This window comes from Pelodiscus sinensis, chromosome 8, assembly GCF_052426305.1.
Source record: "Pelodiscus sinensis isolate ZL-2025 chromosome 8, ASM5242630v1, whole genome shotgun sequence".
NCBI lineage: Eukaryota > Metazoa > Chordata > Testudines > Trionychidae > Pelodiscus > Pelodiscus sinensis.
The window spans coordinates 73,272,195-73,299,366 of NC_143059.1; the positions used below are offsets into that span (position 1 = coordinate 73,272,195).

General features: G+C 57.5%; 3 protein-coding genes across 5 annotated transcripts in view; 1 reads left to right on the forward strand and 2 right to left on the reverse strand.

The window, feature by feature from the left end:
- The window catches only part of DPCD (deleted in primary ciliary dyskinesia homolog (mouse)), a 10,476-nt gene extending 9,797 nt beyond the window's left edge, over positions 1-679 (forward strand). For both annotated transcript variants that reach the window (XM_075934515.2, XM_075934516.2), the window contains one exon: positions 467-679. In XM_075934515.2, the coding sequence (XP_075790630.2) occupies positions 467-571 (105 nt within the window). In that variant the 3' untranslated portion in view covers positions 572-679. The remainder of the gene's footprint in view (positions 1-466) is intronic.
- The window catches only part of POLL (DNA polymerase lambda), a 26,186-nt gene extending 21,668 nt beyond the window's left edge, over positions 1-4,518 (reverse strand). Inside the window, exon 1 of the mRNA XM_014577876.4 lies at positions 4,378-4,518. The gene's annotated coding sequence lies outside the window, so the exon portion shown is untranslated. The remainder of the gene's footprint in view (positions 1-4,377) is intronic.
- The window catches only part of FBXW4 (F-box and WD repeat domain containing 4), a 93,635-nt gene continuing 70,855 nt past the window's right edge, over positions 4,393-27,172 (reverse strand). The window contains exons 6-9 of one of the 2 annotated variants that reach the window (XM_075934513.2): positions 23,008-23,073; positions 5,458-5,598; positions 5,212-5,353; positions 4,393-4,703 (exon numbers count right to left, since the gene is read on the reverse strand). In XM_075934513.2, coding sequence (XP_075790628.1) covers positions 4,587-4,703; positions 5,212-5,353; positions 5,458-5,598; positions 23,008-23,073 — 466 coding nt within the window. In that variant the 3' untranslated portion in view covers positions 4,393-4,586. The remainder of the gene's footprint in view (positions 4,704-5,211; positions 5,354-5,457; positions 5,599-23,007; positions 23,074-27,172) is intronic. The other variant, XM_075934514.2, reaches the window with a different exon arrangement.

The following is a 27,172-nucleotide window of genomic DNA, read 5'->3' on the forward strand; positions in this document are numbered from 1 at the left end:
TGGGCTGCAGTTTCCAGCTCTCAAACCTTGGCCAAAAATCCAGCACATGCTGAAACTTACGAGGCTGCTGTGTCCAAGGGCTCCCCTGCTCTTCTGCGCATTGGGGTCCACATGGCCCAGGTGATACCTGCAGGGCTCGGGAGCAGTGTCCCTGTAAACTAGGCGCCGTCCAGCTGATTAGCAGAGCACCCACAGCCGGCAGCAGGTGTTTCTGGGAGTGGTGCACATCCACACCAGTCTCAGTGCACAGAACAAAAATAATCCTGCACGTGGATGGCAAAGTGAGAGAGGGATCGTTGCTCTCGATCTGTCCTACAAAGCCCATCCCAAATCATGGCCAGCGGTCCCTCGCCGGGGTGCTGGCGGGCTCCAGTCAGGCTGCAGGCAGGCAGCAAGGGAGGAAGCTGCTGGAAGGGGCGAGGCGCGGGCTGGGCGGAGGAGCACTGAGCCGCTCTCTCCCCTGCAGTACCGGAAGCCCAAGGAGATCCTGGCCGCGGAAGAGGAGCTGCGCAAGGAGCTGAAGAAGATCAAGGCAGCTAACGATGGGGACGGGGAGTGCAAGACCCAGTAGGCAGCGGCGGCGGAGGGGGCTGGGCAGTCTCCGGGCAGAGCTGCGCGCTATTTATTTTGCTTTTTCTAGTAAAATTTCTTCCACGGGGAGGTTGCTCCTCGAGAACCAGCCTGACTTGGGCTCCATCCGTCGGCCTGCACTCGGGTCTGGGAACACCAGGCTCAGCTGCTCTCCCCTCCCTCCCGCTTCAGACGGCCAGCGCTCGGCTGCGCTACAGAGAGCGAGGGGAATAACGCAGCAGCTTTCTCCTGCGCTGCTGCGCCATGAATGATTTCCCCTGGGCCCGGGGCCAGAGCGCGAACCCCAGGAGGCAGGGGGTGGGTTGGACCCCTGGTTTGGGCCAGGCTTTACAGGGGTTCCATTGTTCTGGGGGATTTCTGGCTGGCACCCACCTCTGTACAATTAGGCAGGTGACCTGAGGCTTCTCCACTTTTCCAAGCAGAGCCACGGACACGGCCAGTGGCTCGGAGCCCAGAGCCACGTGGATGTGAAGGGGACACAGCCGGGAAGCGGAGCACGGTGCACTGAACTTGCCCTGCCGGGAGACGTGACCCGTGGCCAGCACAGCAGGGCCAAGCCCCCTACTGTTCATGTAGCAGCTGGGCCGCTTTGCTCACACGCTGGTTCCCAACTCCAGGGCCACACTGGGACTCGGAGGAAGCCCTGCCCCCCGGGTGCCCTCCAGATGCTGGCAAGCTCCCCCGGCCATCCCCCATGCATGCACTGCCCGCGCCCTGGGCCGTTCGCATGCGGGAACTGACACGTCACTGCTGGCCAGCGCCCGGCCAGCCTCGCCGGGACAGTGCTGCACCCACGGGCCAGGGCCGCGGGAGTGACAGCCCTGCAGCAGCGCTGGCTAGTGGCACAGGGCAGTCTGCGTCTTTGCCCGGGCGCAGCATGATGCTGGGAAGTCCCCCAGCTGCGCTGATCGGGGATACGCAGCCAAGGGAGGGCAGCCCAGGTTCCAGGACTGAGCAGTGGGCAGTGATGGGAGGGAGAAGCCCAGGGCTACCGGAGGACAAGCACCGCCTCCTTGTGACGCTTGGTTCCTGCTCCGCGGGTGGGGCTGGGCTGGGGTTTGATCCAGGACAGGACTTTGCCTCGCCCCTGGCTGCTTACGGTTCCTTAACAGCCTCGCAAGGACCTTGCCAAGGCGTTTTGAAAGGCCCGAGACAGCCCACCCTGCATTTTCTCCACGACTTGGCCCGCTCCAAGATTTCTAGCCAGTTAGATGCAGGATCTTGCTGTACAGCTGCTGTGCTGCTGGGTGCCAGTTCTCCCAGGCGGACTCGCCCGATACTCCCACGTGGCCTGCGGAAGGCCTGTGTGCCCAGGCCAAAAGGAAAACCCCGTTCACGGGCCTGCAGCCTTTGGGTGCAGGAGGCGATTTTAACTGAGCTTTCCTAGCGGGTAGCTCCTTCAGCCACCGTCCTGAGGCTCCATCCCCCCAGCACTCGGGAGCTGCTGCTTTCCAGCCTATGGAGTTGGGTGGAGGAGCTCCCGCACTTGCGGAGAACCGCGCCGGCTGACAAAGCCTCGTCTTTACGCCCGGGGTGGTGCGGCGTGAGGGCCGGGGCAGCTCTTGTGCCTGCCGTCTCAGCAGCCTGGAAGTGGGGCCGGAAATGCAGCAAGGCTGGTTCATTCCAGCGAGCGCCCTGGAGCCCACTCCCAGCAGCCAACCACCACAGCTCACCCGGGAATCGGGGACGTCCGGCAGAGAAAGGAGGAAAAGCAGCAGCTGCGGAGGAGGAATTTTATTCACCTGCCGTATCGCAAACCAGCCTGATCACAAACATTCTCAGGCAGGAGCCCGGCCCGGCTGATGGGTGGGACCCCACAATACCCGGGCCAGCTCCCAGAGACAAGTCCCAGCATGCACTGCTCCAGCTCCAGCTCCTGGGAGACTCCGGTCTGTGCGGCCCAGCTTTCGTCCCAGTTAGGGCCCCCACCAGCTGCTCCATTTGATGTCACTTAGGTGGGGCCCTGGGCTCCTGAGAAGCTGCCCCTGCAGCTCTGCCTTCGGAGACACGGGATTTGCTGCTGTGCCCCCCACCCCCCGGGCCAGGCGGCACAACAGTGGCAGGGCGACCAGGTCTCCCGCATCCGGAGCCTGCTGGAAAGGTGCAGGGCACGGCCCGAGCACCTGGCAGGTTCTGCACCCCCGGGGCAGAAGCACAGAGCTGGCCATTCCCAGGACCCTGCTTGCCCCACTCGCCAATCCGTGGAGACGCTGGGGGTAGATTGCAGGCTTGGCAAAGTGCCCAACATCAGCGGCTGCCTCATCTGAGCTCCGGTCAGGATTCTGGGAGCCCTGCACAGTCACAGCCTTTCCCGGCCTGTGAGCAGCACTAGCGAGAGGCAGGATCCCGGCCTTGGTGCGGGGCACAGGAGGGCATGGGGGGGGATCTCTTGGTGCGGGGCACAGGAGGGCATGGGGGGGGATCCCTTGGTGCGGGGCACAGGAGGGCATGGGGGGGATCCCTTGGTGCGGGGCACAGGAGGGCATGGGGGGGATCCCTTGGTGCGGGGCACAGGAGGGCATGGGGGGGATCTCTTGGTGCGGGGCACAGGAGGGCATGGGGGGGGATCCCTTGGTGCGGGGCACAGGAGGGCATGGGGGGGATCCCTCGGTGCGGGGCACAGGAGGGCATGGGGGGGATCCCTTGGTGCGGGGCACAGGAGGGCATGGGGGGGATCCCTTGGTGCGGGGCACAGGAGGGCATGGGGGGGGATCCCTTGGTGCGGGGCACAGGAGGGCATGGGGGGGATCCCTTGGTGCGGGGCACAGGAGGGCATGGGGGGGGATCCCTTGGTGCGGGGCACAGGAGGGCATGGGGGGGATCCCTTGGTGCGGGGCACAGGAGGGCATGGGGGGGATCCCTTGGTGCGGGGCACAGGAGGGCATGGGGGGGATCCCTCGGTGCGGGGCACAGGAGGGCATGGGGGGGATCCCTCGGTGTGGGGCACAGGAGGGCATGGGGGGGGATCCCTAGGTGCGGGGCACAGGAGGGCATGGGGGGATCCCTTGGTGCGGGGCACAGGAGGGCATGGGGGGGATATCTCTTGGTGCGGGGCACAGGAGGGCATGGGGGGGATTCCTTGGTGCGGGGCACAGGAGGGCATGGGGGGGGATCTCTTGGTGCGGGGCACAGGAGGGCATGGGGGGGATTCCTTGGTGCGGGGCACAGGAGGGCATGGGGGGGATTCCTTGGTGCGGGGCACAGGAGGGCATGGGGGGGATCCCTTGGTGCGGGGCACAGGAGGGCATGGGGGGATCCCTTGGTGCGGGGCACAGGAGGGCATGGGGGTGCGAACCTGCTGCACGGTTGCTCTCTACACACAAGGAGTGAAACTCAGACAGGTGCCCCTGTGGCAAATGCTTGGGCCGTTGCGTGCGAGCCTCCCCGGGGCTCGGCTCAAGCAGCTGGGCTGGGACCACCCACCCAGGGCCGGTTACCAAGGCAGGTGCCTCGAGCAGGTTCACAAAGTGAGTTTCTTTCCTCTCCCTTCACAACAGCAGAATGAGGCTGCCCCGACCCGACGAACCCCGCTGGCCAGCCCAGCCTCGGTCGGGTCCAGCCACGGCCTGCCCAGGGTTCCCGCTGGCTGCTTCAGAGCCGTCGGAACAGCCGGGCTGGCTGGCCTGACTCGGGGCTCCGTGCCTGCCTCTCTCACGCAGCGCACCACTCACGTGCTCCTAGATTTGCCCCTCCACCACTGACAGGAGCGTCCGCGCCTCCCCCGGCCGACCCGTCCCCCTCGCACACGCTGCGTCCACAGAAAAATGCCCAAGCAACCCGACGTACCAAATCAAAAGCAGCAACGGAGCATTTGCCTTTATTGAAATAAAAGGCAGGTGAGTCGGAGACAGTCGGGCGCTTCCAGTGCTCCGAAGATGCTCTCTGGCTGGTAGGGAGTCTCTCGAGAAGTCTGCAGGCCCTTTGCCTCTGTCCCGCCCTGCGATCCCTGAGCTGAGCGGACCTGCCAGGCCGGGGCAGCAGAGGCGGCTGGGCAATCAGGGGGTGGTGAAGTCCAGGGCGTGCAGGGCGGACGCCAGGGCAGCGTAAAGGTGGGTGGTGCTGAAGCGGAGGCAGTACACCGGGCTGCTGGTGGGGGAGGACAGCGAGAAGCTCTGCAAAGAACGAGACGAGAACTACTCAGGAACGGCCGGTTCCATGCCTGGTTCCCAGCGGCCAGGCCGCCCCAGGGCCCGGGCTGCAGCACCAGCCGGCTGGCCCCTCCGCAGAGGTGTGTTCCCAGGGGATCCTCGCAAACAAACTCAGGCCCAGGGCCATCGGGCAGACGCCTCTCGGCAGCTCCCGCAGCCGGGCCCTGGCAGCAAGCCTGCCCCTGCCGCCCTGCCTGGTGGAGGTGGGGGTGGGGGACAGCTGCAGACTCGCCCCCAGGGCAAAGCGGGGCAGGTGGTACCAGCCGTGATTGGGAAAACGGTGCTGAGCAGCACAGCTCATCCCACGCAGGCCGCGACCTCTGGGGCAAGACCCGAGTCCAAGCTCCGGACACTGGGCTGTGTGGTCAGCGGGCTGCTCTCGGGGCAGCCTGGCAGGCCGGGAGTCAGGCACCGGGGGGGCCCAGAGGCAGGCTCCCGGCTGGGCCCCATTTCACCTTCCATCATCCCTCACCTGCAAGCACCCGCTCTGCCGCTTGTCCCAGAGCCGCACCACGCCGTAGTAGGCGGAGCCACTTGCAATCATGTGGTTCCCGTCGCTCCTCAGGCAGTACAGGGCGCTGTCGTGGGGCTCCTCCCACTCCAGGACACACTTCCTGTAGGAGAGCAGAGGGAGATCATGGCACCGGGCCGCAGGGCGCTGGGGGGGGCCGTAGCCGAGAGCCGCGTGCGGCCTGGCTCGCCCCGCAGGGCGCGTTACCTCGTGCTGGCGCGCAGGTCCCAGGACCGGATGTAGGTGTCGTAGCCGCAGGACAGGAGGGTGAAGGGCGTTTCGTAGCAGACATCCAGGACTCCGGCCCCTCGGTGGAAGTCAGTCCCTAGGCAGGTGGCCAGCTGCCCGCTGAAAGAGACAGGCGGGGGAGTCAGCCCAGCACCAGGGCTCGGCGTGGCACTGCTGCCCTCTGCCCCGAGCGGGAACAGCGAGAGCCCCTGACGTCAGAGCCTCCAGCGTCCCTGAGCTCGCCCCTGCTGCCGGGAGGTGGCCCGGCTCCAGCCCACCTTCTCGGCGGCTCCTCCGACTCGCCCGGCAGAGGGACGACAGGACAGCGCCTCACGGCCTGCAGACGCCCGCGAACCCGCAGCGGCGCTGCAGCAGGCAGCCCCAGCCTCGCAGCACACACTCCGCACCGGCCCCGCCGCCCACAACCCGCCACAAGAACCACAGGCCTTGGAGAGCGGGCGAGTGTGCAGCCCGGCTTCTAGGACCGGCTACTTTGGTGACGGGAAACGCAGGGACACACACCTGGAATGTTCTGCCTCCCACCCCCTCTCGCCGGCCAGCGTGGGTCTCGCCCTTCTCCCACCAGGCCAGCCAGGTCTGCAGCCCCCCCCTCACTCAGCACCGTGACAAGCTGCAGCCTTGACAGGCACCACCAGCCCCAGAACTTCCCTCTTGCTCTTCTCTGCACTCCTCCAATCTCCCAGCACAATACCCCTCGGGGGGCAGCCCCGCAGCGCCCCGTCCTCGGGCCCATTCGCCCCGCTGCCCTGGAGCAAGGCGGGAGCCACCGGATCCTTTCCCAGCCTGAGCCCGACAGCAGCTGGGCCGTGCCGCATTCCCGGGGCCGGGCAACGCCGGGCAGCGGGACTGGCTCTGCAGAGCTGCCGAGAGCAGCAGGCCAGAGCGGGTGGGGAGGACGCCGAATGGCTGGGAGCAGGCAGCCCCCGGGCTGCTGAGCAAGGAGGCTTGGGTCGCCTATTCCTGACGGAGGGGACCGCGTGCTGCATCAAGCACAGGGAAGCTGGGAGCAGCTCCCGACAGGGGCTAGCCCGTCTCAAGCGCGACCCTCCCGTCTGCCTCCACGTACCCCACAGGCCAGATACAGCCACCACGGCTTCCCGGCAGCCCTGGGAGACCCTGGCCAGCTGCTGCAAACCTCCCTTGTCTGCTTTCTAGTGGCCTAATCAAAAGTGGACACAATGGACCCTGGAGCACCTGCTTTTCAAGCCCCGCCGCTCGGGCCCGGCTGCCACGGCCTCGAGGCGCAGGACAATGGAGGGCCCTTGAAAGCAGAGAGAATGGGCCCGTCGGCGGGGCGACTGGCAGCCCCCGCCCGGTTATTTTGTTACTTTCTGCTCCTTGATCCAGTGTCACGCAGTTCTGAGGCAGCCCAGCCAAATGCCTTAATTCCGTCTGTAATCTGGGCTAAAGCCTGCTCGGGGAGGGGGACCACACAAAGGCGCAATGGAGTCCCGGGAGATGTTAAAACAAGCAAACACCTTTGTGTCAGGGCAGAGAACCAGCTGATAAAGCAGCTTAGCGGCGGGAGCAGGGGTGTCCCCTGCCCGATCTGTGCAGCCAGCACGCTCCTATGATCACAGCTCTGGCTGCACGCTGGGGCCGGCCGGCGTCCCCCGGCCGCTCTGCAAAGAGCAGATTATGGAGAAGAACCACTTCTTTGTGGCTGTGTAATTCCCTCCGTGACCGTGACTGTGGGCAACCACACTGGCCCTTGATGCCTGGCCCCTAGCAACCATTTAGAGAGGCCAGCCAGCCCTAGCGATGGCCCCCCCATGCAACCTCTGCGCCAAGCCTTAACATCAAGTGCAGGAATTAACCCCCCCGCCAGGAGTCCAGGGGTGCCGGGTTATTGGACTTTGTGTTTCGCCAGGCGAGGGATCTGGGCAAGACATTAACCCTTTGCGAGCAGGGCTGCAGCCGCCCTCTGGCAGACCAGCACCGTGGCAGGTCGGGAGGCTGGCGCGCTTGCCGATCGGGAGGAGCAGGAGCTGGGGCTGGCCTGGCTGGGTGGCCTCTGCCAGACACAGCACAGAGCTTTGGCGTTCTGCTCTCTCCCCGGGGCAGCAGCTTGTCCAGCCGGCCCCCGGCCACAGCACTGGCAGCCCGCACACCCTCAGACCGCCACGTGAGGGCTCGCAGGGCTCGCTTGGCCTTCTCCTTCAGGCACTCCGGGGAGATCTGGGCACCGGTCCCGGCTTTGCCAGACTCCTGAAACCCCTTGGACGAGTCACATAACCCGTGCCTCAGTTTCCCATCTGTTAAGGGGGGTATGTCCCTGCCTCCCCAGTGTGTGTGCGACGCACTCTGCAGATGCCCAGACACACCGAGCGGCCCCTGCCCCACACAGGCAGGCAGAGCTCAGCTCCCGGGTGGGCGACTGGGCTCAGCTTTGTCTTGAAGCCCAGGGGAAAACTCGCGCCTAGGCCTGGGGCTCCACGGAGGCACCGAGGTGACAGACGGGCACAAAAGCAGCTGTGGAGAGGTGGGACTGGGCTGGGCGTATCTGCTCCTATCAGCAACCTACTGCTCCAGCCCGGCCCCCGGGTCTCCCGCAGAGATGCTGGGCCCTGCCCCAAACACACAGCCTCTTCAGCACGCAAGGGCGATGGCCGAGGGGGCGGAAAGCTGAGCCCCGTCTCCGCAGCACATGCCTTGTCCGCTGCACCCCACAGCCCCAGGGCCAGCGGGACCCCCCAGCCAAACTCACCGCCGCGAGGGAGGCAGCGTTTCAGAGCTTCCAAGAGTCCGGAGCCGGGAGCCGAGGCCCAACTAGCTTGGAAATCACTAGCCGGTCCCTGCGCGGAGTCAAGCCGACCAAGGCCAGCTCCTGCCCCCCGGCCCAGCGGAGAGGGTGCAGCGCGCCGTCCTGCAGCCAAGTGCCTGGGCGGGGGAGGTACGCGGAGCTCGGGCGGTGCTGGCAGGCTGATCGGATGCCCAGAGGCGGCCTCGCTGCTTACGCTCCTGGGCCCTGAGGTGGCACGGTGTCCCTGCTGTGCGGCAGCGCTAATGAAGGAGACGAGACGCCTGCCCCCGAGCGTCCCAGCCCCGGGCTGCTCCTGCGGGCACCTGGCTGTTCTTCCCTGCTGCCGGCACTTGGTGCTACTCAGGCAACGGGGCCAGAGGCCCTTCCCAGGCGACAGGATGGCCTGCAGGTGCAAGAGCCCGGGGCCGGATGGAGGCCAGAGCCTGGCTGCGGTCTAGGAGCCTGGAGCAATGCCCGGGGAAGCCAGAGCAGGAGATGGCCCTCGGCTGGGGGTGGCCAGCCCTCCTGCACGCACAGGGGGCAGATCCCACGGCTGGATGGGACCACTGGGACCCGCGCGGCCCGGGGAAGGGGCATGGGCGGTTCCTGGGACAGCACTGCTGCATCACGACCTGCCCAAGGGCAGCAGGAGCACCCTTGCTAGGCAGACCTGCGGGAGGCCAGGAACCGGCCGGGGGCCACCGGGAACCCGCGCAGGGCGGGCAGAGAGCCCCCCTCAGCCCGAATTCCGCCAGGGGAGCGCCAGTGCCTGCTGCTCCGGCTCCTGCCCCCCGTCAGCACCTCGTCTCTCAGCAGCCCGGGCCGGGGAGGGGGAGGTGTTGGCAGACGGAGCCCACTCCGGCTTCTCCGCTCAGACTTGAACCTGAGCCCTGCCAGCGCAGCGGTGCAAAGGCGACCTGTCACTGAAGGGCTCGGCGCCACCTCCGGGGACCGGGCTCCCGTGCAGGGAAAAGGGGAGCGCACGGAGCACTTCCCAGCCAGGGCCGCGAGCTCCGGGCAGCAGCCCCAATGCCCGAGCCAGGCGATCCCTCGCTGGCTGCTCCCCGTGGCTGCTTGTGGGTCCGCCGTCCATAGCACGCTGGGGGTGACCCCAAGGGCCCTGCCCAGACAGACCCTGCGCAAACAGGACAGGACAGCAGCAAGCCGTGTTGTGCGGGAGCCCAGGAGAGTACGGCACCCCCACACGCCCGGAGAGCTGCCTGCTGCCTCCCACTAGCACCCAGTGTGGGGGCAGCGCCTCCAAGGCCACCGCGAAGACCAGTCCCCGGTCGGGACAGGGATCCACAGCTCTCTCCTGCCCGCCTCACTGTCCCCCTTGCTCCCGCCGGTCCTGGGGAACCCCGACCCGCTTCCCCGCCACACGGAGCCCCTCCCTCTGGCCGGAGGAGGCTGGAATGGGGGGATCAATGTTCTCATCAGCCTCACTGCTCGGTGCCCCCAGCCAGGCTTGGAGGCTTCACCCGTCAGGATCTGTCCCACCAGGAGGCCCCCATCCAGCCCTCCGACCAGCTCCCTTCTCCATGCGACCCAGGGCCTCTGCAGCAGGGGCTTGTGCTGACCCTCCGCCCTCTCACTGCCCCCGTGCAGCCTCGCTCGGGAGGGGCCCCTGGCAGCTTTGTACTTCCCCCACTGCTGGGTGCCCCCTGCTGACGAGCCTTTGACACGCGGGCGGCCGGGGGCGTCTGTCTGGGCCCCTCGGGACAGGTGTCACTAATGTCTGTCTGTCTGTCTGTCAGTCAAGGAGGAAGGCGACGAAAGGTTCGGGGGGGGAGCAGCCCGCAGAGCGGGACGGGCTGGAGCCCCGCCGCACAAGGGATTTACGGCGCCGGGGGATGGGTGCCAGCAGGTGAGTGGCACTGCCAGGGACAGATCCCGGAGCCGACCGGAGGCCCTGCTCCAGGTGCATGCTGGGAGCCCCCCACCCCGGCACAAGCCATCACAACCAGGGCCCCTGCAGCAAGGTCCCCGAGCCGTTCCTCAGCCACGCGGCTCCCAGCGCCACGAACCCAGCCTGGCCTCGCCTGACTGCCCTGCGACGCGCTGCCTCCCGCAGCGAGCTGCCTTCACTTCCCTGGGCCCACGCGCTGGGGGGCTCAGCCGCACTGGTTAGATACAGACCTCCCCGGCCTGGCCTGGCCTCGCCTGACTGCCCTGCGACGCGCTGCCTCCCGCAGCGAGCTGCCTTCACTTCCCTGGGCCCACGCGCTGGGGGGCTCAGCCGCACTGGTTAGATACGGACCTCCCCGGCCCAGCTCTAAGCACCGCCCCGTGGCGCCAGGGACAAGCTCAAGGAAACGCAATCAGTTAGCGAAAGTCACAAGCCAGCCACACGCGCCCGATAAACGGCTGCTGCCACGGCTCAGCTGGGCCCACTGCTCCGGGAAGCCTTCGGACACGTCTCCGAACCCAACGAAAGAGGAAGTGCCGGGTACCGAGCCACGCAGCCCAAGGCAGGAAGCGGCAGCCTGAGGGTTGCCATCTCTCCTCGGCCCAAGCCCACGGCCGGCGGGCCTAGCTAGCGCTCTGGGGTGCCCCGCCCTGCACATCGGGAAGGCGCTGCAGTGCGAGGAGGTGCATGCGGGGCTCCGACCTGAGCCCTCAGTGCCGTGACAAGGCCGGCTCCCGCCCTGCACGGCCCAGGGAAGCACCAGAAGCTTTAGTGCTCGGGCAAGTTCCAGTATTTGGCCGAGCCAAGAAAGTTCCAGCACCAGCCCTGAGCTGGGCCTAAGGGAAACGGAGCAGGGGAGAGCCCATCACCTCCGCTTCCTGATTTAGTGCATGGGGTGGCTTGAGACTATCCCGCCTCCTCCGCTTCCGGAAGGGGCTTTGGGGCATGGAAGGGGCAAGGCCCAGTGCTTTGGGACTTGGGGTGTGCAAGGACGAAAAGTACGTCAGAGACTGGACACGCCCAGGGGTGCAACCCACCCTTGTTACAATTAAGCGGCGCTCGCTTGGGCCCAAATGCAGTTTCTCAAGCCAGGGCCTGTGAGATCGTTTCCATTTCATCCACCATGACGTGAAAACTTCCTTCAACCCCCCAAGGAATTCTTGCTGTAATTGTCATGTTTAGGGTTTCCAGATCTTCTAACCAACAGGTGCTGAAACCGCAAGGAGCTCTCGCGCCGCACTCTACTCAGCTGCGCTAGGTCTTCAGGAGTTCCTGAGAGACAAATTTAACCTGGCTCTTGGCCATAAAGCTACAAGTAACGCTCCGCTCATTGCTTCCGATTTTTAGATTGCTTGATTCCTTGGCACCCGCAGCCCCGCCACGTTCACATCCTACAAAGAGCGTCCAGAATCCATTGGCAGGCGTGTTCAGGGAAACAGTTAATTGAACACAGAACAGAGAGTGTGTGCTGGCAACAGGCACTCGCTCTGGAAATCGGCTGCCAGTATTTATGTTCCTCCACCAACCAGGAACGGAACGGTGGGTCCGTGCAACCTGCATCCCCTGAGACCTAACCCCGGCAGAGGGACTGGATTGCAAATAGCAAACTCTCGCAACCAACCAATTGTGAATGAGCTACAGCATGAAAACAAGGGTCCAGGGCAGGTGATGGGGACCAATGAACACGTCCACTGGAGAAAAACAGAACCCTGCCCGCCGATAACGGCAAAAAGGGGGAGAGAGCAGGAGTCACCGAATCAAAGGAGGCACAGCGTGCTGCTCGCCCAGTTCCAGGGAGCACACTTGGCAAAGGCCCCACAAGGCCAAGTGAGCTGCAGAGGAGAGCACAAGGGGAAATTCACACTTAACAGGTGCCAGGCAGAGGCACGGCCCAGACGCACACCAAGGAACCTCCCCCAGGTGATTTTCACTTGTCTTTGCAGCGTTACTGTTTCTCGCCCCGGAGGCCCATCGGCCCGGGGGAACACCCCGGCTTAGACGCTATGGCAGCGTCTCGATCCGAAACGGGCCACCGGAGGGAGAAGCGTTCCAAGGTGCGGCGCTAACAAAGGGGACAAACCCGCTGAGTTTGCAGAGCCTGTTTGAGCCCCACGGCGCCCTGCTAGCGATGTTCCCAGTGCCAGCTGGAGGGAGGCAAGCTTTTCCATGGGGGGCAAGAGGGGGGCGATGATACCACCAGGGGAGGGGAGCCGTTCTGCCCTCTTTTCTTCGGCTTTCTCTGAATTGGCCCACACACACTTTAAATGGTCCAATAAAAAGATACAATTTCTTTCCCTTTCCTGCTCTGGGACCCTGTGAGTTTTTGTTGTCCGGGTTCCCGTAAGGTTAAGTTCAGAGGATAAACTGACACGCTGGGCTATGGGAAAAAGCCAGTTTCTTCAAATAAAGCCACCACGGTGCAAAGGGGACCCCGCTGGGGCTTTTATTTGGGAAAACAAACAGAAGTGGCACCAAGCCCTCTGCTTTACGGACCAATTTAACGATAAACCCAATGTTCTCCCTCTCGGGGCGGAGGAGGGGGAGAGACAGGGACCCGACAATAGCCTGGAGCCTTGGGGGGAAAAGGACAAAAAAGCTGTCTGTCCCCTTGTCTGCCTTGTCCCTGTCTCCTTTTCTGAGCACACGTGTGTGCTTGTAAAAACGATTAGATTGCAATTTGTATAACACGGTGACCCCCAAATTCAGACATTTAACCCTTTTTCTCTGCCAAGAATGTCAAGAATGTCTCTTGGCCTTTCTTCCCAACGGGAGGAGTGGGGAGGGATTCTCTCAAACTGTGATTTCTGGGGGGAGGGTGCGGGGGGAGAGGAGGGAAAGAGGCAGGGAATTCTCAGAGCCTCTTGCCATTTGCACCACTTGTGTGGGAATAAGCCACTGTATGGCTCCTTTCGGGACAGAGCTCTGGAGGTCTCCTTTAGTGGGCAGACAACACAAATGGAGACTCCCAATCCCAACAAAGCCATCTGTTTAAATGAGCTGGCGCTAACCCGCGGCAGAGGGGGTTCCTCATTCACTCTTTCCCATTCTTCTCCCTGGCTGCTGGCGATTCGCTCTCGTCCCAGGGAAAGATAAAGATTGCTGGGGCTCACGTGCATGAAACTGATCAACGTGCAGCACGCCTTCACCCCCCACGCACACACTCGTTTGTTTCAGATGCTGCCAAGTTGTGGTACATGCGTCGCAGAGGGTGCGAAAGGGAAGTCTGTGCTCCAGGACACACACTAACCCCAGGGCAGGAGAGGGCTGAAGCTGCACTGAGAACCTAAGACTAGATGCGGTTTAGCCTCAAAAATGTTACCTTGTGACAAGGGGGAATAAGCCTGGGAAGCCACAGGACAACCCGGGCAAGGGAGGAGCCTGTGCCCACTGCAGTGAGGGCCCGACGTGAAAATCGCCAGCAAGAGAGAACAACCGTGCCCACACCTGGTCCTGGAGACTAACGAGAGGGCAGGAAAAGGCAGCACAGACTCAGACGAGAGCCGTGCCTCGGGATACAGCCAGGGGAGTGCACAAGAGGGGCTGCAGAGCGAGCTGCGGTCCACGCGACATGGGATCGGAGAGCTGGCCCATCGCAGCCAGTCTCCTGCCTCTGCCAATGCCTGGATGCCTCAGAGGGAGGCAAGAAAGACTCAGGTGATGCCCTTGGGTCACCTGGGGAACTGGAGGGTTCCTTCCTTCCTTCCTTCCATCCTGAAATTCCTGCCTGATCTCTCAGGCAATCAGTTCAGGCCTGGAGGCAGAAGAGCCATTTCTTCCTGCCTTCACCTCTCACAGGCACCAATAGGATTGCTGGCTCTAACAGGTGCCATTTTTCTTGTAACTAGACCAAGGACCCGCTCTTCCCACGGGTTACAGCTCTGCAGTGCGGCCTCTGCATTAGGAACATTTCTACAGCAGGAACGCTGAAGGGCCTACCCGAGAGGAGAGTCCTACCACTGCGTGACATACCAAGCACCCAGAGGCTCTGCCCCCCAGAGCCTACAGACAAGAGACAGGCAGGGGAAGAGAGGGGATGTTACCTACACACGGTCACAGAGCGGGTCAGGGAGAGCTGGATATAGACCCCCCATCTCCACTAGACCACATGGCCTCCTGCCCCACCAGCCCTTTTTAGTTAGAGACGGTGGGACAATCTGGGACTTCCATTCCCTGCATCATCCCAGGACACACAAAGCGGCATCAGAAATGGGGCTTCATCAAAGGAACCAGCTACCTGGAGCAAACCAAACATGCTCCACGTCAGCACAGCGTAAGCCCAGGCAATAACGACCAGCCAAACCAAGGAACGGGGGGAAGTTGGGTGAATTCGGGGTCTACAGCCATTTCAGAGTCCCTGCCTCCCCCAGAACCCTAAAAAGCAGCAGTCCTGTCAGAACGTCTATCAGTCTACCTCTTATCCCCTCCTCTCGGCAACCTCTGGCCATTCTGGGCTCTCCGGAGGGAGCCGGTTTATATGGCTTATTCTGGTGAGAATTTCTGCCAGCAACCTCCCTCCCCTCCCCCTGTGGGATGCTCCACATCAAAATGACATCATTGGTTTCCTCCCGGAGCCCTAAAATCCCGGAGGATTCGCCAGGGCTCTGAACACACTGGGGCAGACTCTCCAAGCTATAAGCATTTTGCTTTCTGCAGGGCTTTGGTGGAATGTAACTGACGACACAGACCTGAAACTTCCACTGGGTACTCAAACCCATCCCTCTGCACGGAAGGTTTCTATGAAATATTACAAATATGGCTTATTACTAGGATTTGATCCTGTGAGCCCTTATTCTCCCGAGCACCCTGTCCCACCCAACTCGGCCCAGTGAATTAGTGGGACTACACCAAGTACGGTCTTGAAGGTTCAGGCAGCGAGTTTCAAATGGGAATCATCAGTCCTGGTCAATGTCCCTCGCTGTTCCTAAAATGACACAAGCACCCGCCCCCCCTTACTCAGACTGTCCAGAAAGGGGACAGCCCTTGGACATCCCTGCTGACAGCTGCTCCGGTGCCTTTGCTCTTTCTCTTCCAAGCCACAGACATACCCAGAATTAAAGGGCTGGGAGACCTGATAGTGCATCAGCTCCACCCCTGCAAGTGCAGAGGGGATGTGACTCTCGTTAACCAACCGGGCACTCAACTGGATCGGTCAACATGCTGAGCAGCAGCGAATGCAGCAAGCTGGCAGTACAGCGCCTCCGTCCGGGCGGCCGCTCCTGCTTCATGGCGGAGCCCTGTGGCCCACAGGTGCCTTGCTGAGCCTGCCTAACCTGCAGGAAGCTTCCCCGCCCTGCGGCGCGCACCTGGAACTCCCCTGCAGCTTTTGGGAAGGCCCGCACCTCTCACCTGGCTTTGTGCACGGCGCTAGCGTCCCACTGACATCAAAGGGGCCCTGCCTGGAACACCTGAAGAGGAGGCCTGGCTGGGTCAAGAAACACAACTCGCTGCTCCCTCGCCCACTTTCATCCCTTTGAAAAGGTGGCAGAGATAAATGGAGAACAAAAAAAGCTGCGGCCTTCGTCCACACCACCCCTACCACTTAAGGGGGAAGGGACTTCTCTGGAAAAAAAAAAAAAAAAAGCCTGCATGTGCTCAGACACAATGGCTCAAGAGGCCGGGCAGCACACCAGCCCACTTTGTACTGCGAACAAGGGAAACCTAATTACAGGAAGAGGGCAAAGAGGGGCAGATAAAAGGGATACAAAATTTCAACATCTGTTGCCATAAAGGGAGAAGAAGCGGGGAAACGCAAAGTGTCAGTTTGGTGTCAGGGACGGCGTAAAGCTGATTTCAAAGGGCTCGGGAGACGGAGGGACCCGAAAGAGAAATTAGAGGGTTCTTTAAAAAAAAAAAAAAAAGCCAAGCCAAGCTGCCATATATGCTTTGAAAGGGAAGATTGCAGGTATTTGAAAGGAAGAGAGAAGCGGCTGTTTAACCTTCGCTCAGTTAGCCTGACTTCTCCCAAGTCTCAGGACCCATGTGCCCCGGGGGAGGAGAAGGCTGCAGGGTTATGAAAGGACAGCACGGTGCTTTGCATGTTCCAAGTGTTCAGGACACAAGGACAGACACACTGAGTCAGAACATCACAATCATAGACTCCTAGCACCGGACGGGACCTCAAGTGGTCAGCAAGGCCAGTCCCCTGCCCTCATGGCAGGACCAAGCACTGTCTAGGCCCATCCCTGACCGGTGTCTGTCCAACCTGCTCTTCCATATCTCCAGGGATGGGGATTCCAGTGTTTAACCACCCTGACAGGTAGGAAGATTTTCCTGATGTCCAACCTAAACCTCCCTTGCTGCAGTTTAAGCCCATTGCTTCTTGTCCTGTCCGCAGGAGAACAATTTTTCCCCCTCCTCCTTGTAACACCCTTTTAGGTACTTGACAACTGCGATCATGTCCTCTCTCAGTCTTCTCTTTTCCAAACTAAACAAACCCAATTCCTTCAGCCTTGCCTCATAGCTCATGTTCTCTAGACCTTTCATCATTTTTGTTGCTCTTCTCTGGACTCTTCTCCTCTCCAATTTCTCCACATCTTTCCTGAAATGTGGTGCCCAGAACTGGACACAATACTCCAGCTGAGGCCTAATCAGCGCAGGGTAGAGTGGAAGAATGACGTCTCGTGTCTCGCACACAACACTCCTGTTAATGCAGCCCAGAATCAGGTTTGCTTTTTTGCGACAGGAAGGATGGGCTCCATCTAAACCAAAATGGAAGCAGATTGCTGGCACTCAAAATTAAAAAGGTCGTAGCCAAGTTTTTAAACTAAGGGCTGGGTCAAAGTCAACAGGGGCAGAGGAGCACATGAATCAGACAGAGACATCCCTTAGGGGAGGGTCTATGAATAGAGATTCTCAGTGTCCTAGTAAGGAGGAGAGGATGGAAGCTGATAAAATATGGGTCAAATCTGATCAGAAACAGACAAATGCAAAAGAAAACCATTCAACTACTTCATGTAATAGCAGACAGCTAAGTAGTTACACGTTTTTGAAGAGATTATATATAAACACTAGAAGTCATAATAAAATGGGTGAAGTATAGCGCCTTGTGCTGAATGAAGATATTGACAGAACAGGCCCCACAGAAATTCAGTGGAATGAGGACAATCAGTGGGGTACAAAATCGATCAGAAGGACAGAACAGGTTATGCTGGTGGGGGAGGGGCACTATGTGTGAAAGAAAACACAGAATCAAACAAAGTAAAAATCTTAAATGAGCCAAACTGTTCTGCAGAATTCCATGCTCTAAGAATACGAATATAGCCGTAGGGATGCACAGCCGCCCACCTGACCAGGATGGGGATAGTGACTAGGAAATGCTAAGGGAGATAAGAGAATGTATCAAACTAAAAAACTCGGTAATAGTGGGGGATTTCAACACACCTCACCTCAGGATGGGATGCAGAGAGAACATTTCTTGACAACTTAAATGGCTGCTTCTTGGAGCAGCTGGTTCTGGAACCCACAAGAGGAGAGGCCATTCTTGATTTAATCCTACGTGGAGCACCGGATCTGGTCCAAGGATATAACTGGACCACTGGGAAATGGTGATCATCGTGCAATAAAATGTACCATCCTTGTGATAGGAAAACCACCTCAGCAGCCCAACACTGTAACGTTTAATTTCAGAAAGGGGAACTGCACACGAACGAGGAGGTCGGTGAAAGAGAACTTAAAAGGGAAAGGGGAAGCTGCCTGGAAACTTTTCAAAGACACCATACGAGAGGCCCAACGGAAACGTACACCCTGCAGACGGGGGGCTGGAACGCCAGCACAGGCTGCCCAGTGCTGAGCCTCGGGGCTGGATCCAAGCAAGCCAGGGGCTGCATCCGGCCCCTGGGCCTGGGGTGCCACATTCCCACTGTCTGGCCTCCCCACCTAGCTGCTGGCAGCAGAAACACTCTGCGCAGACGCTGCCCTTCAACCCTCGCCGATGGCTCTGAGCAGTCACGTTTGCAAAGGACATGCCAGCTCAAGAGACTCTGCCACTTCTAGAGAGCCAGGGACGTGTGGTCTCTGGCGCCCGGTGCCAGCTGAGCTGGCAGCACAGTGGAGACAGCGTGCACAGACCCCGCGTGCTTTTCCCTCCACGCTGCTGTGGCCAGCACAGAGGCGATGCCGATGGGCTCGGGAAAGGTGTCTCTTAGCTGGGGAGAGGGACGTTACACAGAGAGGTTGAGAACGGCTGGGATTGAGTCTTCCACCCACAGAGCTGCTTTGCTTTCCACCCTAGCCATTCATTTCACCAGTGGCCACTTGCTGGTCCACTGAAGCGGGCTCCCCATCCTGAGGCTTGCATCAGTGAATTTTCTCGACTCCAGCCCACCCCGGCTCTCCGCATGCTCCACAAGCAGGGCCCACGGTTGCACTCCAGCTGGGAGGGGCGAAGAGGGATGCATCAGCCCTCTGTGCTACCCCGCTGGCTAGACCATGCCTCTACTGTGACCTGCCTGCCAGCCAAGCTTGGCACTACTGAAAGACGCCACTACCGGAGACCAAATTTAGGCTGCTAGGAAAGACTGAAATACAGGATCTCTGTGGTAGTGTTCTCTGAAATGCTTCCAGTTCCATGCGCAGGGCCGGGAAGGCAGGCAGAGCATCAGAGTCTCAATGCACGGACGAGACAGTGGTGTGGAGAGGAGGGGTTTAGATTTATTAGGAACTGGGGACGCTTTTGGGATGGGGGAGCCTATACAGGACGGAGGCGATCCACCTAAACCACAATGGAACCAGACTGCTGGCACTTAACATTAACAAGGTTGTAGAGCAGCTTTTAAACTAAGAGTTGGGGGAAAGCCAATGGGTGCGGAGGAGCATATGGATTGGACCGAGACATCTCTTAGGAGAGGGTCTATTAATAGAGATGCTCTGTGTTCTAGTCAAGAGGAGAGGATGGAAGTGTGGATCAGATCAGATGAGATACAATCAAATGAAAAAGAGTCTAACACATCAGGAAATAGCAGACAGATAAATAATGACAAATTATTCAAATGCTTATAGACAAATGCTAGAAGTCTAAATAATAAGAGGGGTGAACTCGAGTGCCTCATTTTAAAGGAGGATACTGATAGAACAGGCATCATGGAAACTTGGTGGCATGAGGACAATCAATGGGACACAGTCATACCAGGGTACAAAATCTAGCAGAAGGACAGAACAGGTTATGCTGGTGGGGGAGTGGCCCTATACGTGAAAGAAAATGCAGAATCAAATGAAGTAAAAATAATAAATGAGCCAAAATGTTCCTCAGAATCTCTAATGGCTAGTAATTCCATGCTCCAATAATAAGAATATAGCAGTAGGGCTCTATTATCGACCACCTGATCAGGACAGTGCTAGTGACTATGAAATGCTAAGGGAGATTAGAGAGGCTATCAAAATATAAAGCTAGATGATAGTGGAGGGTTTCAATTATCCCCATAGCGACTGGATACACATCACCTCAGGACGGGATGCAGAGATACCTTCAATGGCTGCTTCTTGGAGCAGCTGGTTCTGGAACCCACAAGGGGAGAGCTAATTCTTGATTTAGTCCTAAGTGGAGCTCAGGATCTGGTCCAAGAGGTGAATATAACTGGACTGCTTGGGAATAGTGGCCATAATGTAATAAAATTGAACATCCCTGTGACAGGAAAAACACCTCAGCAACCCAACACTGCGGCGTTGAATTTCAGAAAGGGGAACTACACACAAATGAGGAGGTTAGTTAAACAGAAATTAAAAGGTCCAGTGACAGAAGTAAAATCTCTGCAAGCTGCATGGAAACTTTTCAGAGACACCAAACTAGAGGCCCAACCTAAATGTATACCCCAAATTAAAAAACACAGTAAGAGCACCAAAAAGTGCCACTGTGGCTTAACAGCCAAGCAAAAGAAGCAGTGAGAGATTAAAAAAAAATCTTTTAAAAAGTGGAAATCCTAGTGAGGAAAATAGAAAGGACCATAAACGTTGTCAAATTAAGTGTAAAAATATCATAAAAACAGCCAAAAAGGAGTTTGAAGAACAGCTAGCCAAGAACTCAGAAAGTAATACCAACATGTTTTTAAGTACATCAGAAGCAGGAAGCTGAGTAAACCACCAGTGGGGCCCCTGGTCGATCGAGATGCCAAAGGAGCACTCAAAGACAATAAGGTCATTGCGGAGAAGCTAAATGAATTCTTTGCTTTAATCTTTATGGCTGAGGATATCAGGGAGATTCCCAACCTGAGCCATTCTTTTTAGGTGACAAATCTGAAGTAATTGTCCCAGATTGAGGTGTCATTAGAGGAGGTTTTGGAACAAATTGATAAACTGAACAGTAACAAGTCACCGGGACCAGACAGCATTCACCCAAGAGTTCTGAAAGAAATTGCGGAACTATAAACTGTGGTTTGTAACCTATCCCTTAAACCAGCTTCTGGAAGATGGCTAATGTGACACCAATATTTAAAAAGAGTTCTAGAGGTGATCCTGGTAAGTCTAATGTCAGTACCAGGCAAATTGGTTGAAATATTTTAAAGAACAGAATTGCCAGCCACATAGATGAACGTAATCTGTTGGGGGAAGTGAACATGGTTTCTGTAAAGGGAAATCCTGCCTTATTAATCTGCTAGAGTTCTTTGAGGGGGGTCAACAAACACATGGACAAGGGGGATCTAGTAGATATAGTATACTTAGATTTCCAGAAAGCCTTTGACAAAGTCCGTCACCGAAGACTCTTAAGTAAAGGAAGTTGTCATAGGATAAGAGGGAAGGTCCTTTCATGGATTGAGAACTGGTTAAAAGACAGGAAACAAAAGGTAGGAATAAATGATAAGTTTTCCAAATGGAGAGAGGTAACTAGTGGGGTCCCCCAAGGGTCTGTCCTGGGACCCATCCAATTGAACTTAATTATAAATGATCTAGAGAAAGGGGTAAACAGGGAGGTAGCAAAATCTGCAGATACCAAACTGCTGAAATATCAGAGGGGTAGCTGTATTAGTCTGAATCTGCATAAACAATGAGATGCAACATCTGACGAAGTGGGTCTTTGCCCGTGAAAGCTTATGCTCCAATACATCTGTCAAACTGCTCAAGATACTTGAGACCAAAACAGACTGTGAAGAGCTTCAAAAAGATCTCCCCAAACTAAGTGATTGGGCAACAAAATGGCAAATGAAACTTAATGTTGATAAATGTAAAATAATGCATATTGGAAAACATCATCCCAACTATATATACAATATGATGGGGACTAATTTGGCTACAACTACTCAAGAGAGAGATCTTGGAGTCACTGTGGCTAGTTCTCTGAAAATATCCACTCGGTGTGCAGCGGCAGTCAAAAAAGCAAACAGCATGTTAGGAGTCATTTAAAAAGGGATAGAGAATAAGACAGAAAATATTTTATTGCCTCTATATAAAACCATTGTACGTCCACATCTTGAATACTGGGTACAGATGTGGTCACCTTATCTCAAAAAAGATATATTGGCATTGGAAAAGGTTCAGAAAAGGGCAACAAAAATACTGAGGGGTTTGGAACGGGTCCCATATGAAGAGAGATTAAAAAGTCTTGGACATTTCAGCTTAGAAAAGAGGAGACTAAGGGGGGATATGACAGAGGTCTATACAATCATGACTGGTGTGGTAAGAGTGAATGAGGAAAAGTGATTTACTTGTTCCCACAATATAAGAACTAGGGGTCACCAAATGAAATGAATAGGCAGCAGGTTTAAAACAAACAAAAGGAAGTTTTTCTTCACTCAGTGCATACTCAACCTGTGGAACTCCTCGCCAGAGGATGCGGTGAAGGCTAGAACTTTAACAGGGTTCAAAAAAGAGCTAGATAGATTCACAGAGGTTAGGTCCATCAATAGCAATTAGCCAGATGGGCAGGAATGATGTCCCTAGACTCTTTGTTTGGAGGTGGGTGGCAGGAGAGGAATCACGTGAGGATTACCTGTTATGATCCCTCCCTCTGGGGCACCTGGCATTGGCCACTGTGGGCAGACAGGGCCCTGGGCTAGATGGACCTTTGGTCTGACCCAGTCTGGCCGTTCTTATGTTCTGCCCGTACCCCTCACTCAGATACACAAGGTCTCCCCCTGACTATTTCAGGCCTAAGCAGAGCACACTATCCCGTACAGCTGAGCTGGGCCGGGCCGTTGGCCCCTATCATACGTATGCAGTTCATTGCTCAGGACACAGACCCCCACGCAGTCAACCTAATGCTTCCCGTCCCTTCCCGCTGCAGGACTGGAACCAGCATGCCCCGAGTCCTCAGAGCAGCCTCTCACGCGCCAGCCGCCTCCCTGCTGAGGGGAAGGGCATTCACCTCTGCGACTTACTAAGACTGAAGGAAAAGGCCCACTAAGGTGATCGCACGAAATTAGCAAGTCACTGTCCAAGCCTTCCCCGGGGTGCACCAAAGCAGAAACTGCTCCGCAGAACCAGGCCGTCAGACCCCCGAGTCCACACAGCTGTGGGCCAGCTGGCGCTGGGATACTGTGCTCAGCTGATATGCAGCAGGCAAGTTTTCTAGATGTCCATCTTCAGTTTGAATCATTCCCCTAACTCCCGATCTCTGTCCTCAAACCCTCTACCTCCCATCTCTCCCACCCCGCTCCCCGTCTTGCCCTTTCTCCACATACTCCCACCGGCTCCACACTGGGTGTAGGCACCTTCTCTCAAGCTGAGCTGCTCCGCAGCTACTCTGAAGCTCACGTCCTCACCCCTTATTCAGAGGGGCTGAAAGTCACTTGGCGGGAGAGCTGACCTCCACGCCTTCTTTTCCCCGGTGAAGCTGGCAAGCTGCAGGCGCCAGGCTGGGTGTGCAGGTCTTCCCTCCCTACCACCTCCCAAATGAAACATGCCCAGTCAGCGCAGGCCACGTGCTCACCTCTGCAAGTCCCAGATTCTCAGAGGGGATGTGTGCCCACAGCAAGCTGTCCCAGTCACGAAGGAACTGTCAAGAAAGAGAACAGCGTTAGCCACTTCCCTGTGCCGGATGGAGAGCGTTTCGAATTCCAGCAAGACACAGCACAGACCCCGAGAACGTTATTGTTCTATCATAGTAGCCCAGTGCCAAGGAGCCCGCGCCATGGGCCGGGATGTGCCTGTGCCATGGGCCGGGATGTGCCTGTGCCATACGCATGCCAAACCCAGAAGCTCCCAATCGAAGCACAAGGCAAGAGAGAGATGGAAGCAGAGACCAACCTAGAGCCCAGGGAACCAATGAGAACATCCTGGTCAGTGTGATGAGTCGTGGTCACGGCACGCCACGGTCCCTGTTTTTAGAGACGCTGTGGCCAAGGAGAGCTGGGAGGAGGCTCTGAAGGACGGCTGGCTCAGAGGACGATTACCCCAGCTCCCTGCTAGCTGGCCGAGATGCAGGATGCTGCAGAGGAGCCCAGGACTGGAACAGCAGAGAGTGCTGCACAACACTCCCCACGTGCTCTGTATACCACATGTAAACCCTGCATCAACGCCAGCTTCATGGCCAGGCATGGGATCGCCAGCTTTCACAGCAGCGCCCGCCCGGCAGCCCATGAGAACGCCCACGACTATAACCGACTGGCCTCTCTCGCCGTGTAATTTAGCTTCATTCACACTTTCCTACAGTGCCAGTTCACAAATCCAGGGGCACTGCTTGACCTCTGGGCTCCAGAAATCTCACACAGTCCCTGGTCTTTCTTGAACCAATCTGATAAGGCAGGACCCAACCCTGGACCTCTGCCTGCAGAAACCCACTTGCATGCGGCAATTCTCCACGTGGTGCCAGAAAATCATCAACTCCTCACAAGAGTCACTAGACATTCATCTTCCAGCAAATCTCGTTTACTACAGAACCCTCACAATCACAGGCATAGCCCAAAGGCAAGAAACCTAGACCCGACACCTAGAGTGGAGCACCCACGGGGCGACTCGAAGAAGAACAGAGTCCCACTTCCAAATCCAGATGGGAACCAAACTTCGCTTTCATTTTCTCTGGGGCGGCACAGGACGTGTGGCAGCCGAAAGGGCAAACCCAAATACGGAATCGCGTTTGAGAACAGCCACATGGTTAAAACAGAATAAGTTGCTAAGGAATCCCTTGGATTTATCCGTTTCCATTGGGGAGGGGCTCAGAGCGCTTCAACTAATTCATTTATCTTCAGCCTTCTGTGGGGTAGGCAACCGTTATTATCCCCATGTTAGAGAAAGGGAAACAGAGGCAGAGAGGGGAAAAGGACTGGCCCAAGTCACCCAGCAAGCTGGAGGTAGAGCTGGGTTGGAACCCTGGATTCTCTGTCTTCTCACCCCATGTTTCAGCTGAAAGCATAGCCCTCCCCTGGCTGCAAACCCTAGCACGCCAAGAAGGGTGGGGACCCAGCACCCTGGGCTCTCCAGCCGCTCCAGGAGGCCGGGGAAAGTCTCTTTCAAATAACGGGTGGTGGCCATCGGGTCACTCTCAAATCAGCCCAGCATTTGCTTTTCAGACGTGACCCAGCATCACACGCGGATGTGCTGAAGGACCAAGCTCCCTGCCCCATGTCCACCCTCCCTGCCAGCGCCCCGCAGGATGGAAACGCTGAGAGGCCACTAAGTACAGAGCGGCACAAAACTGAGTCACTTCAACAGCTCCACAATTGACCCCCAATTTCCTAGGCAGCATTTTGGTCAATGAAGCCTCGAACTACAAAGCTAGGTGTTGGGTTTTGTCTCTTCCCCGCCCCCCCAACGTAATCCATTAATAACTAGTAAAGCCAATTACTGTGGTTAAAACATAATAGCCGCTCGGGAACCAGTCAAGCGGGCAATTGGGTTCTTAAGATTTTTTCCTTTTTAAATAAAAACACAAGAGAAGCCCCTGGCTTTGCAGACACAGAAGGTATGCAACAGGCCCCTTTGACCGCAGCCACAGGTCTAAATTAGCATGGAGGTAAATCAATAGGAAGGGAGAGGTGGGAGGAACCGCGAGTGCTAATCCCTGCCATTCGGACCGCCAACCAACCTGTGGTTGGGATTAGAGATCTCCCTCCGGCCCAGCGCCCCTCGCCCTGCTCCCACCTTGACAGAGATCGGCCAAAGAGAGCTGCACATCGCTGCTCCCTGGCCCGACCCCGGCGCTCTCCTACTCCCGGGGCTGTTCCACGCTAGGGCTCGCGGGCTGCATTTCAGCAAAGGTGTCCCTAGTCCTGGCAGGGGCTGCCAGTGCTCAGAGACACGTCAGCACCCACCAGCCTCGGCAGGCACAACAGGGTTAACAACGGTTCTAGAAAAGTCTGGCCGCAAAATGCAGCAGAATGAGACTCCCTCCACAGGAGGCCGGGGGACTCTCCCGGCAGAGATCAGGGGCGGCGCGATATGGTGTCCGGGGGACCAGTGGAGGAAGCAGAGCCAGGCCATGACTGCTCAAGGCCAGAGAGTGAATGGAGCTCACGCAGATCATTGGTGATATGGGGCAAGCCCCTCTCCTCGCCCTGCTGAACCTGGCCTGTAGAGAGACCCAACTTGTTAGACCAGCTCCCTTCCCCAAAACCAACCGGGCTCTAGGTGAAAGGGCAACGCGGCAGCCAATGAAATCGATAAATACAAAGCAATGGATATCAGGAGGAAAAATTAGGCTACTCATATGCCTTCGAGGGGTCTAAATGAACTCTTAGCTCAGGAAAGGGAGCTGGAGAGAAAGATGAGAAGGACCAAAGGCTCCTCTGAAGAGCGAGAGAAGATTGGGATTGTTACCTTAGAGAGGAGACAATAAGAAGAGACATGACAGCCAGCATTCCCTGTAAGCTGGGTGCTTGTGCAGCTGCCCAGCTGATCAGCAGAGCACCAACAGCTAGGTTTTTGTTTCTGGTGGTGGTGCACATCCGCACATGCCTGGGTGCATATAAAAATTATTCTGCGCATTACTGGAAAAAATCTGCACATGGATGGAAAAGATTAGAGGGCACACTGACGATAAGCTCACTAGAAATGCAGTGTCTAGAGAAGATACATGAGGAACTGCTGCTCTCCCCATCACGGGACACAAGAATAAGTCCAACGGGCATTCAAGGAAATTACACAGAGGGGAAATTTTAAACTGATCAAAGGAAATCTCTTTTTCCACACAACATGTAATTAGACTGTGGAATTCACTTCCCCGGGGAGTTGCGGAGAACTGAACAAGATTCAGTAGGGACTGGACAGTCATGTGAATAATCAAGAATGTCCAGAAGTCTCAGCGGGGTAGCCATGTTAGTCTGTACCTTAAAGAAGCGTAAAAACAACGAATGGTCCTGTAGCTCCTTAGAGACCCGGGGGAGAAGAGGGTTGTGCCCAGGATACTAGCTATCTTCTTGTTAGTCTCTAAGGTGCTGCACGACCATTTGTTGTTTTTCAAGAATGTCCAGAGTTAACCCATTATAAGAAATTTGCAAGGGAGCTAAAGCCTTCAAGTTTCAGGGTGTAAGCACATTTCTAGCTACAGAGATCCAGTGAGACTTAATGTGAGGGCAGGTTGGCTGCTGCAGGTTCTTACATCTCCTGGAGCATGCAGCTCTAGCCCCGCCAAAGGCAGGATGCTGGGCTAGATGAACTGGGGGGGCCGATCCAGCCTGGCAACTCCCACCTTCTACTTATCCACAAATCTCAACGTTCAGACCGGCTTTCTGAGAGCTGGTGCCTCTCGGGATGTTGCTCCCACACAGGACAGTGGACATGCCAGTGGGGAAGGCCCGTCAGTCCCGTACAACGTGCTCTCCCCAGAAGGCTCCTCCTCTGGTGCCAGACGAGCTGTGACCCCCTCATGGGGCCGATGGGCCGGCAGTGACTGCACTGTCATCTCTGCACAGGACGGTCCAGGACTTCCCTGGCTACTTGTTCCCAATTATTTCACAAGCTCATTTGGCTCTGGTGAGGCGACATCTGGAGTATTGTGTCCAGTTCTGGGCCCCCCACTACAGGAAGGATGCGGACGCACTGGAGAGGGGCCAGCGGAGGGCGACCAAAATGATTCAGGAGGCTGGAGCACATGACCTATGAGGAGAGACTGAGGGAGTTGGGTTTGTTTAGTCTGCAGAAGAGAAGAGCGAGGGGGG